At 39.1% G+C, this 20,144-nt stretch overlaps 1 protein-coding gene across 2 annotated transcripts in view; it reads right to left on the reverse strand.

Moving 5' to 3' along the window:
* Positions 1-1,330: 1,330 nt before the first annotated feature.
* The window catches only part of FARSB (phenylalanyl-tRNA synthetase subunit beta), a 65,784-nt gene continuing 46,970 nt past the window's right edge, over positions 1,331-20,144 (reverse strand). Inside the window, exons 16-17 of one of the 2 annotated variants that reach the window (XM_081050745.1) lie at positions 18,615-18,779; positions 1,331-1,605 (exon numbers count right to left, since the gene is read on the reverse strand). In XM_081050745.1, coding sequence (XP_080906871.1) covers positions 1,454-1,605; positions 18,615-18,779 — 317 coding nt within the window. In that variant the 3' untranslated portion in view covers positions 1,331-1,453. The remainder of the gene's footprint in view (positions 1,606-18,614; positions 18,780-20,144) is intronic. The other variant, XM_081050746.1, reaches the window with a different exon arrangement.

Below are 20,144 nucleotides of genomic sequence, written 5' to 3' on the forward strand. Positions count from 1 at the left end.
TGTGTTTCATGTTTTAAGAACTTGCCAAACTGTTTTCCAAAGTGGTTGTATCATTGTGCATTCCCACCAGCAGTGCACAAAAAGTTCTAGTTGCTCTGATCTCACCAATACTTGGTATGATCAGTGTTTTTCAATTTTAGCCATTTTAACTTGTATTGTGATTTTTATTTGTATTTCCCTGATGACTAATGATGTTGAGCATCTTTTCATGGGCTAATTTCATTTATCTTCTTTTGGGAAATGTCAAATCTTTTGTCCATTTTTAAAAAATTGGGTTAACTTCTAAGAAATCTTCATGTATAGTGGATACAATTTTTTGACAAATATTACTTTCTATGAGCATATCTCATTTCAATTTTTAAATGTAAGGATCTGCTCACACAGAACTGGGAAGGAAGAGCCTGTGTTCACAAATCTTGCTAAGTTGGATACTAACATGATTGTGTTTTTTTCTTAGAAGTAGGCTCAGCAGAAACAGAATTCTTCTCTATCTTTGTTAGCTGTTTTTACTGGACTTATTTGCAAGTTTTGTATTTTATTGTTCCATATCATCTCAAGAGTAACTGAGCACTTTTCTCACACATTAGACCCAGCATTTATCAATAGACGGTACCCATTGGATGATTCTAGATCAAAGTGCGAAAGTAAATTAAATAAGCTAAGGTAGACTGGCAGAAGCTTACTTTCAGAGATCTAATACCTCCCTATAAAATAAGAGAGAAACTAGTAGCTCAATTTATTATTTAAAACCATGATTTTCTAATGATTAGGGTGAAATGAATGGCCTAAGGCAAAACAAAGATTTGCACTGTTTTCTCGTGTTCACGATGCCCAGACTCCAACATGTCCATGTAATTCTTCCAGCAGAATGGATCTGTGCTGTGTGTCCTATAACTGTCTCAGTGTCAGATAGAGTAAAAAATCACCTATATACTCTCAAATATTCTGGATACTCGTGTTGCAGATTTTTGTTCACTTCAAAATGACTTCAAAGGCTGTAACTACGAGACTACCACTGCTTCTACAAAGTTTCCAAAAATGCTATTTTATCGTTTCCCAGTGATGAACACATGTCAAATGTAGTTAATAAAAACTAAAAATCCTTCCTTATGTTGCACTAATGCAGGTGCGTTCTAATCAACCACCTTGTCTCATCCGTAGGGAAAGAGTGGGATCCTGCTGTGCAGGAGGAATCAGTGTGTCCCTGACTCAGAAGGGGACGCATTTCTCTGGCACCCCATTGGACTTTTACCAGACAAGGAAGCTTCACCCAGGTACATCTGTATCTGCACAAGCTGGCCTAACACGGGGGACGGGCGGGATTTACCCATGGAGCCAGACAGTACTCTGCTTTATTAAAGCACAAATGGCTTTAATATGGGGGGACGACTGAGGACACCAGGGGAGGAGAAAGGGACACGTGGAGAGAGAACCCCAAAACAGAAACCCGTCTTCACAAGAAGGGCTCGATATTGATTTCCAGGGAGGAACAGGGCATGGTCAGCTCAAACTTGGTGATAACTTCGGGGTGAAGGACCCCCAGCTTCCCGATGCTCTGACCCCTGGCAAAGATCTCAGCACATCGCCCAGGGAAGAAAGCAGGGCCTGAAAAACAGGGAGGGAAAAATAATCAATGTTTCTCCTGGCAAAAATATCAACCGACATTTAACACTAAAAGCTCACTAGTCTGCTCTAAAAATAACTGTTCTTTAAACCATGGGCTCTGAAATGAGAGTGCTTCCTTACACTTTCTAGTCTTAAAAAGAAGTCTTTGGTATTACATCACGAAACTCTTGTAAGGAAAAGGTTGGGGCAACTAAGAAAGTCAGGGCCCTGTGTTTTATATCACAGGGGTCCAGGCAGGAAGGACGAAGGAGAGGAGGCTGCAGGGGCACCACTGGGAGAAGTCTTAGGGGTCTGGTCCTAGAAAGGACGAAGGAAAAAATGAGATGTAAAACTGATGACCTTTGCATGGAAGAACCTGTTCTGAAACAGGTTTTCCATAGTAATCCTTGCTGGATAAAAAGTCTCCACTGAATTCACAGATGATTTAAAACGTCCCTCTTTTCTGCCTGGTTACACAGAGAAACACAAGCTGCACACCATCAGTAGGCTTCCAGAATGCGACCCACGTTCTTGTCGGGAAAGGAGCTTTCTAAGCAGCTCTGCTGTGGAACCACAGCAAAGGTGGGAAACCCAAGAGGTCTGGGTTGACCTCTGATTTACTTCAGGACAGGCAGAAAGATCTCTTCATTTGCATGGCTATATCTTACCAAACCAGGAACAGTTCTTGAGGTTTGAACAGCTGAAAACAAGCAAACATACAGTCCCACTCCACTTTCTCTGAAGTACCAGTCCCACAGGAGTTTATTCACGCTCAGTACTCCACTGAAGTTAACAAAATGCTGACTCATTTCTCCCACCACCAGCTTGAAAAAGGATCAGGCCCACAGCTCCTGACTGACAACCTAAACGTTTACTGGCACGAACTATAAATACGCAGCGGGACTGGGCTGCGGGCCTCCAGCCTGCCATTTCGAGGACTGCATTATTTATGAAGGAGTGAACTGCTGAATCTCTCCTAATGGCTCCAAGGTCAGCATAACGAAGAAATACAGAAGAAGGGCCGGGGGTGGAGGGGGGCTTCTGTCAGGTTAACACCAGTAATACCACAGAGACATAGGACCATTACACATATTTCCCGATCAGCACAGAAGGCTGTTTGTTTATATTCCTGAAAAACAGTTTTGGCATCCTCACTCCCACAGCAACCTGGATGGAATATAAAGTGGTTTATTTTTCACATTATTCACCCCAAACTAAACAACTCTGCTTCCCTGTCTATTAAAGCAAGAATTTCACTGAGCTGCATCTGAAGGTGATAATTATTTGGTTATGTGCACTAATCTACACTTGGGGAGAGGGACGGGGAGGGGGCTCAAAATAATACAGAAACCAAACTGGACTGAGAATGTGGAGCCTGATGTGAATGTTGTGAAATCTGATGAAGACTAAAGACGGCATGTTTTAATTCTATCAAAGTGAAAACCTAACTTAAAAGACAATACCAGTCTCCCCTCCAAACTTCAAATGACAAATACGTGAGGTTTGGATGAAGTACTGATGGTAAGCAGTCCAACCAAGAATCACAGACCTGGAAGGACTGCTGAGAAGTCATTTATTCCATCACCCACCACTCCTGGCTCCCTTTGTACAGAACCGTATCTGAACAACCTACACTAGCTGAAAAAGACTCCAGCCTCTTTTTAAAGGCCATTCAGAGAGGAAGTTTTCAGGACCTTTGCTGATAACCTTGCTATGTCCACAATCCTCATTGTACCAAAATCCTTCCTTTTATCTATCTTCACATTCCAATTTGATTGGATTCATTTGAACTGAAGCATAAAACCAGACTATTTCAGAATCGAAGCCAGATGTGGTAGTTCTGACAGTGTTAGCAAAATAAAGCCTAAGAGATAAGAACACAGAATTTTTTTACTTCATAAAACAACGTTTTGAATCAGCACTTTTTAGCAAAATTCAGTTACATTCTTCTTTCGTTCCCAAGCACGATAATGCCAGCCACACCTCTCCAGGAGTTTGGACCAAACTTTGCTTTTGTTCAATTAACTGGTTAGGTACTCAGTCAAACAAAAATATTCCTATCACTAAGTATAATCTTTCCAAAGAAAAGCAAAGAGAACTGAAATTCCTATTATGCATTGTTTAAAACATACCCAAGTATGAGACTATTCTAAATGACATAAACATCCAAAGTTCTCAATCCAGCACGTGGGCCCATCCGGGTCACTGCAGCACCCTGCACTGCCCCTGGGTCAGAAGGTCCCCACTGTGCAGCAGCTGCTTCCACAGGGTCCTTTCCTTCCCACCCACGTGCAAAAATTAAGCCCAATAATGGGATTTCTGTATAAGCTTCACGGTACGGCAAACTTTACACTTATACTATGATGGCAATTTTAACCTTTCCTGCTATTTCTCATTTCTAAGAAGGTTGATTATGATATAAACACTTCTTACGATTTTCTTATCGACTCTTCTGTTTCATTAAGAGCCAGGCTCAAGTTCTCTTCTCGAGACACACATTGAGAAACACACAAAAGCGCCTTCAAGTTTGTACGCGGTACGGAGAGAACCCCAAAAATGTACCACTTGATTGATGTTTAGAAATACTGAAAGAAAGTTTAAAATTACAAAAAACCCCAGCATTTCTTAGCACTTTTTAGAAACCTTTATGGGTCAAACCAAACTTTATAGGCAGAAGTGAATCGCTTCAAAGGAGGGCAGAGGAGAAAGAATGAGAGAGAATCGCTTCACTAGCAACACAAAGGGAACACACCCACGAAGGCAGCAATTAGGCCCCAGTTCAAAGATGAGAGCATCTCCCTGTCAGCGGGAGGGCAGTTTAGCTCAGAACCAGGGAGCTCAATGGGACCATAATGCTCTAACTAGAACTGATGCAACTCTAATCGGAGTCTTTCCAGAAGGAAAAGAAGTCACATCTCAATGGAATCTAAACAGGGGTCCAGGCTTATGAAAACTCAGACCTAGATAATGGCCAAAGGCGATTTTTGTCTCATCAACAAACAAGCAAAAACATATTTTTGGACAAAGAGCAGCCTGCTGTGTCTAGAGACATAAAGTCGCCAATTCAAGGAAAATCCCTGTGAATGGGAAATCTAAAATTCAAATTCTTCAAAGTGCTTTTTTTTTTCTTCTTTTATTCACATGTCGAAGCCCAAACAGAGTCCCTGGCACACTGCTGTACCAAGAGGCATGAATACTACAATTTGCAACCTTTACCCAAAATGCTCCCCAGCAAAAAGCCTGTCGGCCCACTCTCTACCTAGTTCCTTAACGCCGATTAAATTCTCAGCTTGGCTAGTGTGTATCACCGTCAAATGGCTTCCACCATGAAGCAGATCTGGGGGCAACAGTGCTCTCTGTGGAAATCCATGTGGAAGCCCAAACAAAAGAAACATCAGCTAAGCACAAACAAGAATTTAATTTCCAAATCGTAGTGGGGTGTAAGTAAGCCCCTTAATTAAAGCTTTTGTAGCATCTCCTGAAGGTCTGTAATTGTCTCTCTGTGCTCAAACGGCTGGACCACTTTGAGGACCTTGGGGGTAATTCCTGGGCCAGGAATCCAGCACAACACCCAGTCTTTAGCACATTTTCTGGCTAATTGACCTTCAAAGAGTTTGTGAGCTCCCTCTCTTGCTCGTTGCCAAACACCTTTCACAGTTTCTTTTTGCCCCTGTCTTTCTTTCCGAGTAATATTACAGGACCAAAGTTTGGGTAAGCTTTCCACAGAGTCATTCCTATAATTTCATGAAGCGTCGGAAGTGGAAGCTTAAGGCAGTAACTGAGCAGACCCCTAATGTGAAAGCTCGGTTGTTATGAGGCATGAAGCTCTTAACTCCTTCATCTTAAACCCCCCGCCGTGAGTTATAGTCCACGAATTCACTTGGTACTTTATTTAGGCCATCTCTAAAATTCATCTGCTCATACAATATTACTTCTCCCTTTCTGCACATTACTAATACAGGCTTTGGGGTTCCAACCCAATTATTGTAATTACCTGCAATCTGGTACTTTACTGCCCAAATTTTCTACCATAAAAAGAACAAAATAAAAAGGAGGGTGGGGAACTTTGGAAGAGGAATCTCCGTGTGTCACATATGTTATAGCAAATAGCAGAAGCCATCATCATTAGCTTTAATACAAACAACCATACAGGGATCCAAATTCAGGGACAAAGTACAAAATGCAGAATGATAGATGTAGCAAAGCCCTTGGGCCAACTGCATGTATTTTAAATGGGTTCTAAATGACTGGTTACATCATACGGGGTGGGAGAAAGGAACAATCATTTCACAGGCTGACTCGGGCTGGGATCTATCCAAACCCCACCTTTTCCTTCCCCAAATCCCTAATTCTAACACAGTTAGGTACATATATAAAATAATGCATTCCATGTGCCACCAACCATCTTAGGAAATCACACAAAGGACAAAAAAAAAGAAAAACGCCCCCCCGTGTTCCATTCTGGAGTGACACTGACAGAGTAGGTGACAGGGCAAAAAGTGGAAAGAGGCTGAAGCCAGAACTTGCTTTGTAGGATTTTCTCCTCCTTTCCCTCCCATGTCCTGAGAATGTAGTAACCACATCTAACTCTGCTGCCAGCATATCAACCTCACTTTCCTTTTTTAAATCATGTTAATTTAAAAGAAAAGACAAGATATAAGCCTTAAAAAAAACTGAACACACTCTTGTACCATACATGTGAACATGGTATCATTCTTTAAAGCAGTTGTTCTCAAAGTATTAGAACCAGGAGGTTTTTTGAGCGCACCCATGGAATTACACAATGAGGGAGAACCCAAGGGGGAAAAGGCACAATGGAGGTAAGACGTCAACTTATAAACAGAAAGAAAAGGGTTTATAGGAAGATGAGGAGGAAAAAGTGGCATAGCTCCCGAGATATAAGCACACATTTTTGTTCAGAGCTCAGTAAACTCAAGGTCGGAAGAAAATTTCTCTGCAAAGATCATTTAATTGGTAAGTGGAGACTGAATAATTTCTAACTGGTAATGTAAAACACCCATTTCCCCCAGATGTATACAATTCTTCACCTTACATCTGAAGTGAAATATTTATGGGAACTCAAGTCTTTAAAGAAATGGTACCTAATCCCTTGAGTTTAATGGCTATCTTTCACCGCTTTCTGAAGATCAAAAGAAAGCAAAACCCCTTATACAACTTTACAGTGCTAATCCCGACACACCTGCAGACATCATTAACTCTTACAGCAAACACAAGCGAGAGGAGAGCTAGCACCTCCTTAAGCCCACAGCATGGCCCTCAGCCCTCGGAGAGGGAGCCTGTCTGTGCTCACAGCAACATTTGCGTGGCAAAGCCGCTACTGCTCGTAAGGACGGGATCACACAGGACTTGATTCTCAAAGTCATCAGCGAAGCCCAGGCTACCTAGTCTTCTAACTAATGGGAAAATGTCTTCAATAAAGAAGGTTTCGGAAATAGATCAGCACACTCGCCTTATGACTAAGCATTTAAAATCGTAACTCCAAAATTTCCCAGTTGGACTTTGTTTAGAGAAATCTGTAGCTTATTTCCGTGGCTATCACTTTTTAACATTTCGTAAGATCTATTTTAAAGTTTGATCTTAACAATGTGTCTCTCTCACACACACATATTCATACGTACTCATGTTTCAGAAGCTGAAGGTCAGAAATGTTACAAGAATGTGATCCATCTAATTGCAATTTTAAATCAGTCTCAAATTAACTCACGTAAAACCAAAGGACTTTTTAACTGTAGGTTAAAGTCTAGGTTAACTCTAGGTTAAAAAGTGCCCTCACTAGCTATTGGTTTGTTTTGAAAACTCCTATTCCAAAAGAATGCAATCGCCCTACATTTGTCTGATACATCACTTCCCCCCAAATTTTCACATTTTAAAAATATTGACAGGCCAGATTTAGAATAACTTCAAAAATAAAACATATGGATCATCCTGTATTCCTGGACCAGTAACATGATTTTTCCTAGTCTTTCACTTGATGAAAACTTTTACAAGGACTATTTCTCAAACCAGATATGAGCAACTTATTCCTTTCTCCACAATTAGAGTGAAAAAATTAAGAAAAAAAAATAATAATGAGAGTTTTGTAGGGCTAATTAAAGAAAGAATAGAAATATTATAGTAAAGGACATTATATCTATGATTTCCCAATTAGTTAATGTATTCAATTGAGACCTTTGGCCAACTTGGAGTAAACATAACTTCTCACATTGATTATGACAGATGTGCTTTAGTTTCAGAATTAGATTTCAGCTGGCAAGTCAGGCATGCAGAAGAAAAAGAAGAGAATAATGAGACCGCAAACTTAGCACCCTGCTTTCTACTTCCTTCCTTCCACTGGTCCCAGGCCCAGCCAAGCCCCCAAGGATAGGTAGTTACAGATGGGAAAAAGTGAAGCACAAGGAGATTAGGGGACTTGCCCAAGGCAAGCAACAGAATAGGCCAAAGAGCAGCAAAGGTGAGGACAGCCACCGACAGGGCACCTTTCTGTGTGTGGCCCAGAGGCACTCTTGGGGTGGGATTTGGATAGAAGGGCCTGCAGGAGAAGGGTTTCAACATTTTGGTCAAGCTGTCCATTTTCAGGTTTGCAAACTTCTTCTGGTTTAAAATTAAATAAGCAAAATTTAAGGGGAAAAAAAAGTGAAGAAAAAGAGCTGATATGTTAGAGCCTATCTATGGCAGACTGCTTCGGAAGCATTTAAACTGCAAAATCTTAAAACTGGAAATGACCTTGGCGGCGATCTTGTCCATTCTTTTATTTTTAGATATGAGCAAATGGATACCAAAGAGGTTAAGAAAATCATACAGCCAAGTAATACCAGAGCTAAGATTAGAACCCAGGTCTTCTTTTCATATATTCCATTATATTTATATGTCATAGTTTTCCAAATGTTTCTTAAAGCATTTTTATGTTGGAGTTGTTTCCAATTATTCACTATTATAAACAGGGTTTCTATAACATATATACTATTTTTTGTTCTTAGTCTCTTCCCCTCTACCAAATGTAGTACCACACAAGTAAAAATAAAATAAAATAACATAAAATCACCGTATAGGTCATTATCTATTAAAATGTTAAACAATGGACTTCCAGCAATGGTAGTACCAACAAACCACAAACTTAATAGATTATACTGATCTCATCTTGTATGACACTGATTAAAAAAATACTTTCCTTTGCAGAGTACCAACTACCACATTTTTTTAGGTCTACTGGTAGAGAAAAAAAAAGACCCAAACCAGCCTAGGAAAATAATTCTAAGACGAAATCTTTGTTCAGAGAATGTAATTCACAAACAAGCTAGGCACCTTTAGGAATTAAGAGAATGACCAGAAACTTCTCTCCTGGAAGGTGAGTGCCAAAGTCTAGTGGCTGAGATAACAAGACTGATAAACTATTTAACAGGCACTGATGAAAATTAGGCACATTGAAAGCAGTCCACAAAACAGACACAGGAGTCCTGGAGCTGTTTAGAGCAAGGCCTCTTATTTGCACTTTCTAACTAATCAAGTGTCCGCTCTTTTTATGGGCTTCTACATCGCTCCGAAGAAAAAAGAATATTGTAACTGTAGTCACATGGTTTATCACCTAAAGTAAGGCAAGTAAATAATTACTACCTGAATTGGCTAATATATTGGGCACTGGTGTTGTTCCCCACATTCTTCTTCCACTTCTTCCTTAATATGCTCTTCCCACATAAGGAAGGCCCCCAAGTGTGCGCGGCTGTCAGCCTGGTGTGGTTTCAGTGGGTGGGCAGATTTTCTATTCCACTGAATTTGCCCCATCCTTTGTGTTCATACCTGAAACTTTCATACCAGGGACCAGAATGTCCTCCTTTCACAATTAGAAAGAAGGCTAAACAGTAAAGCATCTTTTACGTTCACACTGATAGGTATCAACTGAAACTGAAGTCAGATCCTTTCCTGAAGAGAAATAGTTTTTTAAAAAGGCAGAGGGGAAAAAAAAGAGCCCTTGGTCCTGAACAGGGAGGAGTAGAAGAAGGAACAACTAAGACACAACAAGGCTACAATGGCTGCAAGACGGGGAGGCCTGGGGACCCGGAAGACCAGCCGCCAGCCCTACATTTGGCCTGTTTGGCCAAGAGTCATCCATCCTCTGGAGGAAGGTGACCTTCCTGACTCACCAGGAAGGTGCTTCAGAGGCATTTCCAGAGGGGGATGGGTTGCCCAAGTCACCATGTGACGATTAGCATTCATTTCTCAGACAGGACAAGATTAGGCACAGATACTCAATACCGAAGTAAAGCAGAATCACATACCAAGATCAAAACCGGAACTGGGACCTCAATGAAGTTAAACTGTCTGCCTATCATTTATATAAAAGTATTACTAGCATTTATATAAAAGTTGCTGCTGGGTTTCTATAATGTTAGAACCACAAGTCCTAGAGAGGGGTGTCTGGCAGTATCTAGCGAAATATGGATTTACCCTTTGTTCTAATAATCCCATACCTCTAGGAATCTGTCCCTAAGATACACTGGCAAAAATACCACTCAATATATGCTCAAAGCTATTTATTATAGCATTATTTGTAACAGCAAAAGATTGGAAATAGCTTAAATGTCATTTATAGTGAATTAGTTGAATAAAATGTATACTCCATACAACGGAATCCTCTGCAGAAGTCAGAACCATCTGCTGCTAGAGTGATATCCAGTGTAGATTTTACAGAACTGTATATAAAGTATCAACTCTTCAGCTGAGAAAGTGGAGAACATAAATACACACAGGCTTATACTTTAAAAAAAGAAATTATAGAAAAATAACTGAAAACTAACAAAAATCATAAGCTAGAGAGGCAGGGAGGGAACAGACTGAAGGGAACAGAGATGGAAGCTGGAATTCTCTAAGCATACTTTACTTTGCAGGATATATCCTAAGTACGAAAAGAACTAAAGATAATGCTTAAACTGTTTTAACACTCTCATTGTTAGTAATAATACTGGTATTTTTGGAAACTAAGATAGAGATAGAACAAGGAAACCAGTAGTAATGTAAATTCGTTAGGAATCAAGATTTCCAATATAAAGGAAAGAGCTATAAATATTAAAGCCAAACAGTAAAAATCCTCTAATTCTGAATATAAACGGGAAACATCCACATGAACTCAATTTTTTTCTTTAAAAACAAGTGTTTCCCCAGCTCTGCATACTAAAAAGTCCTAGGAACAATGACTCACTTGGGAGCAAGGAGCAACCCTACCATCCTGCTTGAGATCTCAGTTTGATTTCCCACTAAAAGGAACAAGCTGGAGACACGGCTCATTCCAGGTGTGAGGCACAAAGATGAGACCAGAAATGTATTTTTGACATTAACACCCGCTTCCAAAAATGACCCCACTATATACACCCATTGAACAAGAACCACCCTACCAACAAAGGTCTCTGAAGACTTAGAAAGTCTTTTCCCCCTTTTCTTCCACAACAATTCAGCTCTAAAGAGGCTGAGGAAGGCAGAAACCCCCACCTTGGGCGTGGGGAGACAGGTAGGGACTCTGTGTGTCCCAGATCAAGGCAAGACAGTCAGCACGAGCCTAAGGGATCAGGAAGGACATCCACAGGTAAGCAGGGGACAGCCCTGAGAGGCAGTAGAGGCAGAGTGATGAGCAGGGCAAACGTGCGGGGGGGGGGGGGGGGGGCGGCGGATGGAGTTTAGGTTACAAACGGGGCCATTGATCAAGTAATTTCTCACTTGAATTTCTCCCGACTAATGGAAGCCAGGTTTCTTACTGTTGGAGGAGAGAGGTACACATATGAATGGGAGAAAACTGGAATGAACCCTGAAGGGCTGGGCTGGGCTGCAATGGAGGTATTATCATGGACTTATGGTCTTCAAACTATCTACAGATGCAGAAGTAAATACGTGTGCATGCATACACATGCGAACAGCAATTCTCAACCCCTAACAGCAATAAGTATACCTTAAAGCTTGGCATTTAGACACCATTCCCCACTAAATGGAACCTGGATGGAGAAATGGAGCAGCAGAAAGTTCCAGATAAGCCTGGTATGTCTTTGAGTGCTAATTGTAAAGAATAACAGGAACATTAAGAGGACACAGACACCAGCAGAAAGGGATGACCACTCACTGGCCAAACTGAGGACAATGTGAGTACCAGACGAAATAATAACAGTAATGGCTTAAAACATGATGTCTAAAATAGGAAATATTTAGTAGGTCCACATTGATATAAATAAATAGGAAGCCAGATTAGAAACAGAACATTTATATAATTTCAAACTTCTTCCCCCGGAAGGTTTAATTATAATGGAGAAATCGCTTTATAGTAAAGAAGCCTAACAGACACCGATAGTGATCACAACACTATCGGTTGTGAGACAGATGGAAACTGTGTCTTGACAGGACACTTGATAGGATGCACTGAGAAGAAGCATTACTTCTGTAACATTCTTCTGAAGATGCCTAACCTGAATCGAATAGTGAGGAATCATTAGACAACCCAAAACTGAGGGACACACTACAAAATAAATGGCCTGTGTCTTCAAAAAGTGTCAAGGTCATGAAAGTCAAGGAAAAACTATTCTAGAACTCTCCAGAAACTAATGAGACATGACAGCTAAAGGCAACAATTGATTCTCTGATATAAAGAACAACTGATAAAACTTGCATAGGGTCTGAGGATTTAGATGGTGGTTAACACTGACACGAGTGATATTTTCCTGATTTTGATGATTATATTGTGGTTATGTAGGACAATGTCCTTGTTTATAGGAAATACACACTGAAATATTCAGGGGTAAGAGGATATTAGGTTGGAGATTTACTCTCAAATAATTCAGGAAAACGTTCTTCATACTATACTTCCATTTTTTAATAAGCTTGTGACTGTTTCAATAAATTTGTTAATTAACTAGCAAAATGGGGTTTAAGTTATAGGAGTTGCTTACAGGTTGCTTCCATCCAATTCTTTAAAAAAAGTAAAAAATTATTACCCTAGTCTTATAGCTTGAATGAAAAGGAAACACTACATGTGAATACACCCAGGGAAAAAAGACATTTTGCAGATAGGTAAATCCAATCAATTTATTTGCTTTAACACTTCAAAAGAAATAAAAGCAGTTATCTGTTTTAAATCACTCCCAATTCTCTTAAGAACTGATCCTTTTCTTTTTTTAAAAATCTGTTTTTAAGGTCACTTGAATGAATTGTTTCCTTCCTTAAGATCTATCCATCTATCTATCTAAATACATGCATAAATATGTTTTTTTCTCAATCACAGTATTGCCCATTGTTTTTGGAAATGTAACAGCCCACACTTATTTCGTTTTGTTAACTTACCCTGACAAACTATTAGATACCATACATTCTTATAAATGACTAATTGTATTGAGGACTTTTAGAAACTTAAAAGACTAAAAAAATAATCAGTATCATATCATATTAACTTGTATCATTAACTCTTCTTCAAATTACTGACGAGAACTTAAGAAATATCAGTTGAATTACCAATGTTTTGGCCATTTTCCCTTTCAAGTCAGTGTTAATGAAAAATAATCACTATTAATTTTTCAGTGTACAAACTATAAGATGCTATTAAGTACCTGGTGTTATAGCCAACTGGAACTAGAGAACACCCAAATGCTGACCTGTAATTATTGCTGCTTTATGAAAGAAGAGTGAGATCTATCTCATCCTTATCACTGTAGCATTCATGAACTTTCTGATTATAAGGGTGAGTTTCAAACTCTTAAGACCAGGGACCATTTGTTCAAATCTTACTTAGAGGTATAGATACTTTCTTTCTTTCTTTTTAATGAAAGCCCAGAAGATATTTTTAAAGCCAATCTTCTAAAACATACCCCCTGGGGACAGCCAACGTCTTTAATAGCTGTAAAAATGCAAACTGGAAATAAATGCCAGTGATTAGCAACTATATAGCCTTAAAGGCAATAGGATACAAGTATGTCCATGAAGCTAATGTACATGAAGGTGGTTGGAATAAAACCACTGCATATGTGGATGTGAGTGAGCCATCGAAACTGTGTTCAGAAGTCAAGAGGAAAGGGAGTGGGGGGGTGGGGGGGGTGAGAGAGAGAGAGAGAGAGAGAGAGAGAGAGAATGAGAGCAAATGATTTTACTAAGTGTTAATTTTAAAATTACTTAGAAATTAGTCTGAAACTTGAGTCAGTTATCTTAGAGCATTTTAATACCGCCAAGTAGTTCAGGCAGGTAGAAATTAAAACATAACTTGTAAGTTAGGGTTAGTTAAACCTTGACACTTTGACAATATCTGACTACCAGCTATTTCCTTTCATCAAGGAAAAGTTAAATTCACTAAAAATTATTTTTAAGAAGTTTAAATTTTCAATTGTTTTACTCTTGCTGAAAAATAAGTTTTGAATGATTTAAAAAATTTTTTGGTTATGGTTATTGTGCATTTAAATTAATTGCTAAGTGGCACATAATGTGATACACTACAATTTAAGTAAATAAATAACATTAAAAGTTATTCGGCAGATATAGTAAAGTGTTATTAGTTTTTAAATTTAACTTTTAACTTAAATTTTTTTACTTATTCTTAACCTTGAATTGAATTTTTAAAAGGCATATACTTATTCTTTTAATGTATAAAGCACAGCTATATAGACAGTACCAAAAATACGTATATACATTTTAAGAAAGGAAAAGAACTGTATTAAAATTGTAATACTCAATATATACCAATAACAAAAGATGAATATAAGTGATGTGTACACATTTTTTGGCACTCCCGGTGCATACAGTACATAATAAATATGCGGTATATCTGTGGCATTAAAATTTTATGGAGGGGCAATTAAGAAAAAAATCTAAAAAGGATCCTTAGGGGAAAGATAATTTTTTAAAAGGTTAAGAAACACTGCATTACGGCAATATCTACAAGAAGGGAAACTGAGCTGACCAAGTCATTCCAGTGGGACCTGGTGTGAAGCACTCTAATTTACTGGGTACTAAAATGTCAAATAAGTACCCCTTCCCCCAGAAAGAGTGAACATGAGTGGTGAGAGCTTTGCCTTTGTACACATAAGAAAAAGTGGGCAAGAACAATAAACAGGCTCAAAAACAAGGCAGGGCTAAGTGAATTGTGTGTCAACTGCCGAAGCTTTTATAAATACTGTGGCCCCAGGTTACACCACTGTTTTGAACGTAGTCATCACTGTGAATGTGTTTAATATTGCTTTGAGCCTTTTAATCCCTTCAAAGGAGGTAACAAGAATTGTAGTATTTGAAAGCTTGCCTCAAACACAATAAACAGAGAACCAGAGGGATACAGACTGTTTTTACACACAGTAATAGGGCCAGGAAGCTTAAAAACTTCCCAACCTTTTTTCTTTTAAACCTGATGCCGTAACAGAATAATGTCTTTGCTGATGGTAACTAAAGGTGGGTATGCCGTGCAGATCCCCTTTATTCTAGTCCAGAACATTCTGTGTAAATCAAACCATAAATGGAACACCTTGACTTCAACAAGTTGTTCGAGCATATATTCTCAAACATTTCCAAGCTCATATTGCACTAAAAACCAGTGTGAAGACCAGGGAAACATCACAATTTCACCCATATTTTTTTTGCATCTGAAGTCTTTCAAAGGTGTCCTGAAAGAGGGAAAAGGTCATGACCTACAGGTCAATCAATGATCATTAGGTGTTACTGTAACAGAAGGTATCTAAATAACCACTGTGGGTACATATGGTGCAGGATTGAATGTGCGTATTACTTACAAGGTTATTTTTCATTTCATAGAATGAATTCTGAGCAGCATGAAAACTAGAATTGTCCAAACTAAAAGTTCTAAATAAAACTTCTGTCTCTCCACCAGGACTCTTGTCTCAAGTTATATTAAAATTTTCTGTAAAACTGTAAATAAGCAAAACTGAAACAGGTAACAAATTCAAGGGGAAAAAGTACACCTGGAGTCAATGCAGCCAATCCCACACAAAGCCCACTCACTAACATCTACAAGAAAGGATGTTTGCCACTGATTTGCCCAGGAACCACATAACTGTTCTAAACACAAAAATGTTGAGAATTCTCCTTGCCCAGAAGTGGTTTTTGAAAGGCATAAGTGCATTTTAACATACATAATTTAGTTTGCAACAAACCACAAAAACAAGGGGCAAGAAGCTTGAAAAAGAGCACATACGTATGCTATAATAATCTCATCCAATGCCACCAAAACATTCTGAGTTGAACCTTTTTGAAACCCTCAAAACATTCGACAGCCTGCTAAAAAGTTAAAGCTTCTTGCCTTTTTTCCACTCCACAGTTGACCTTATTCTATTAGCAACTCGCCATTCTGTCTCACCTGTGTTCTTAATTGCAAGGGTGCTCAGCAAATGAGAACTATGTAAGACTAGGCGATCACAGCTTCTAACTCAGGGGTCTTATGAGTGTCTCCGCAGAGGCTCCCCAGGCTGCAGAGGGCTGCTGCCTGAAGAAGAAGGCGACACGCCAGTGTCAAAGAACTCCTTGGGATCGATGCGATGATCAATCAAATGAGCTTCCAGATTTCTCTTACAATGGACAGGGCCAAGTTTCTCAAAGGGGAGTCAAGTTCTGTTACACTCATCTCTACCTCCAAACAAAGCCACACAGAAGGAAGCTGGCGGTGTCCATTAGAAAGGACAGAAGAAATCAGGTATAATGGCCAGTGGACTGACATTAGCAGGAGTTTCTGGTGAACAGACTTAGCTCAACTGTAACTGCAAAGCCACCAGGGAGTTTTAATTATTAAAAGGTAAACCATATGCCGGAGTAACAGAAGACAGCTCAGTAATCAAGAATGGCAGGAAATGGTACTTCTTAATCTGTTTCTAGGGTATGCTTCTTTGTGATACTCAGAAGGCCCTTTCTCAGCAGACAAAGCTACATGCAAAATATAAATTTGAAAAAAACGATGTAGTTAAACACATCCCAGCAACCAAATTCCTGTGTTCACAGATTTACTTAGGAGCTACATAGCTATGTGCTTATGTGTGTGTGTGTATAATATATACCTATATATAGTATATATAGAGAGAGGGGATGCCAAAAAACTGTATACATATTTTAAGGAAAAAAACTATATTAAAATTCTAATACTCAATGTATACTGATAACAAAAGATAAATATAAGTCACGTGTATACATTTTTTGGTAAGCCTAAAATATATATATGAAATTCACATATATACAAAATTTCAGATGAAGAACTAATACCAGCTTTGCTACTTATTTTGACAAGCCACTTCTTTGGATCTTGATTTCTTTAACCATAAGAAACAAAAAAACACGATAATTGTATTTGTCATTAGACAATCAAAATAGACCTGGAAATCCCTATGAAAAATGAGGAACTATTATTTATAATGACACTAATTCTCTTAGGCTTGATGGCTCTTACAGAAAACATCCTGAGAAAAATGATTTGGCCAAAGCTGGTGATAGGGACAGTGAAAGTAAGTCTCTCTCTCTCTCTCTCTCTCTCTCTCACTCTCTCTCTCTCTCTCTTTTTTTAAAAAAAGCGCCAGTTAGATTTATTGACACATGTACTGATCCAGGCCACCCATATGTATAAAGAAGTTGTACCAAAACTTCTCACATTCATAAATCTAGGACATGTCACAGATGTAAAAACTTTAAAACCTTACAATGTTCTATTATGAGAACCAAAGTAAATTCAAAAGGAAACACAACTCTGTCCTCATACTTAATCAAACCCCACAGTAACAATTTGGCCTACAAAACTGAACAAACATATTTACAAACAATTTATGAATGTATTTTCTAATAGAAAAAAAATATATTCCAAACCAAAATAACAGACATCTACATATTAGGGAAATTAAATTCTAAGTATTATTCTGTTTTGGTGCTAAAATATATAGCATTCAAATGATAACATCATAGGTTTAGAATGATAAAAATCTGACTTTTAAAAATGTGATCAACATGTGTTAGCTGTATCATAGAAGGTTCCAAGCGGCATGTACCATGAACTCTTCCAAATGCTGACTACTGGAGCATCTCACCTTCCTAAGGTTTCTTAAATCAGCCTTCTCCTTCGGATAGCCATGGCCAACATCCAAGTTTAGTGCCTCATTCTAACTGCTCTAGATACACTATACAACCATCTCCTCAACTCTACTCTATGCCACCCCACCTCATATTGCTGCCAGATTAATCCCTCTGAAGTACAGGTCTAATCACCTGCTTAAAAAAATAAAGGAAGAAGGAGCGTCACTATTTGCCCCTAATTAGCTAAGATCCCACATTCTACCATTCAGGACTCTAAACACAGTCCTAAGCTCTTTCCTCACCCTGCAGTCAAACCAAACTGCACTAGGCCGTAGGAGTATCATTTTTGGCTTTGCTCATGTGGTTTGCCTTGCTTCCTGTCTCTACTTTTCCCTTCTTTCAAAGGCCTATCTCACTTCCCAGAAACTCACAAATGCGTTCCCAGATGCCCTCAAGAAGATGCACTATCTCCTGTACAGTTGGCCTAACTTAAACTCTCCAACAGAGATTTCCCTGTACTTTGGCTTTAAGACAGGATTCCCTCCCTTCTTCAGGCAACTTTATGATGTGACTAACATGTGAAGTCTTAACATTGGAGTGTTTGTGTTTTTTTCTTTGTTTGTTTTTGCCTTAAAGGCTTCAGACAGGTGGCTTTTAAGTGTAAACCATCAGTTTAGGTTCTCTCAGTTTCCAGTTTGGACTTCTGGGTTCACCATGGCGCTGGTGGCTTGCCGGTGCCAGGAACTAGGGGTAACCATGCTCAGCTAGAACAAAAGGATATTGTGCAGCACCACGAGAACTCTGAAAAGTGTTTTCTCAAAATGTGGGAGAGAAGAGGGTTATTTTCTAGAAGATACTAACGAGTGAGGCTCTATCTCCTGCCTCCCCCAAAATTAAAACCAAAAAAAAAAAATAAGTTATCAAAAATAGGGCTAGGTCTCTTCATCACATTATCACTAACTCTGGATTCAGCTGACCTGTCTTACCCTCTGATGCTTTGATCACATATCCTCCCTTCTTTTCACCAGGAGGCACATCGAGCAGCTGCATGATTCTGTCCAGTAGCCCGTGGATTATCTCAAACCCAGGATTCTTGTTGTAATAAACGGCACAGAGATGCCTGTAGTTTCTTGCACCTACATCTGAAAAAAGTAAAAGAATTAGTCACAAGGCCACACTGATTACTACTTAAGAATGGGATTTACCCCAACACAAACAAAATTCAAGACACGTTAGTTTTTCAACCATCAAATTCTCTGAGGTGCTTTTATCTGGGGGAGGTGTGGAAAACCCTCAATGCTGACCCCAGAACAATAAGGCCTCATGTGGTATAAACTGAAAAAACCTTTTGTTAACAATTTAGCAACCTATATCAGAGCCTTAAAACTTCATACTGTTTTATGCACAATACTGTACAAATACACAAAAGGCTTCATGTATAAAGGGTGATCAAAAAATACAGTGAATGCTGAAATAAAACTTTATTACAGTAAAAAGACACATTGCCATTCATCCCCCTCAGAATACTCCTCCTCTCTTCAAACACACTCATCCCATCGTTCTTGCCACTTTCTGAAGCAGTTCTGGATGTCCTCTCTCATGAGCGTCGTTAGTTGCGGTGCCGTGGCTGCCTCGATGTCCTGAATCAATTCAAAACATTTACCCTTCATGGTCATTTTGACTTTGGGGAAGAGCCAGAAATTGCACGGTGCCAGATCTGGTGAATAAGGTGGATGAGGACACACCGTAAACATTTTTATCTGATAGAAATTGCCGTACCAGAAGCGATGTGTGACATGGAGCCTTTCCGTTGTGATCACAAAATATGGTGAATGCTGCTGCCAAGGGCCATCCAACAAAAAGGCAGGGATCTTCAATACAGGAAGCATTGCATCAAACCTTAGTGACAGTGTATGACAAGTTTCAACTTGTTCGGTGCAGTCAGTCGAGTGTGAGCTACAACTGAGAGAAGATGTGTTTTAAAATGTGCCGTCAATCATCCTCCATCATTTCAACGCTGCATTGTCACACATTGCTTCTGCCATATGGTAATTCCTGTCAAATAAAAACATTACCGGTGTGTCCTCATCCACCTTATTCACCAGATCTGGCACCATGAGACTTCTGGCTGTTCCCCAAAGTCAAAATGATTCATGACATCGAGGCAGCCATGACAGCGCAACTAAAAACATGAAAAAGGACGTCCAGAACTGCTTTAGAAAGAGGCAAGAATGATGGGATAAGTGTGTTCCAAAAAAGGGGGAGTATTTTACTCTTAAATTAATGGCAATGTGTCTTTAACTGTAATAATTTTTTTTTATTTAAACATTCACCATATTCTTTGATCACACCTTATAGAAAGATATTATTTCTACACAAAGCATTATTTCCAATAGTGAAATCAGAAACCTACTAAATTGGGGAAAGGCTACGTAAAGTACAGTACAGTGACTCATCAGAATACCATGCGGCTAAAAAGCATCTTTATACAACATTTATCATAATAC

This window comes from Rhinolophus hipposideros, assembly GCF_964194185.1.
Source record: "Rhinolophus hipposideros genome assembly, chromosome: 6".
In the NCBI taxonomy this organism is placed as follows: domain Eukaryota; kingdom Metazoa; phylum Chordata; class Mammalia; order Chiroptera; family Rhinolophidae; genus Rhinolophus; species Rhinolophus hipposideros.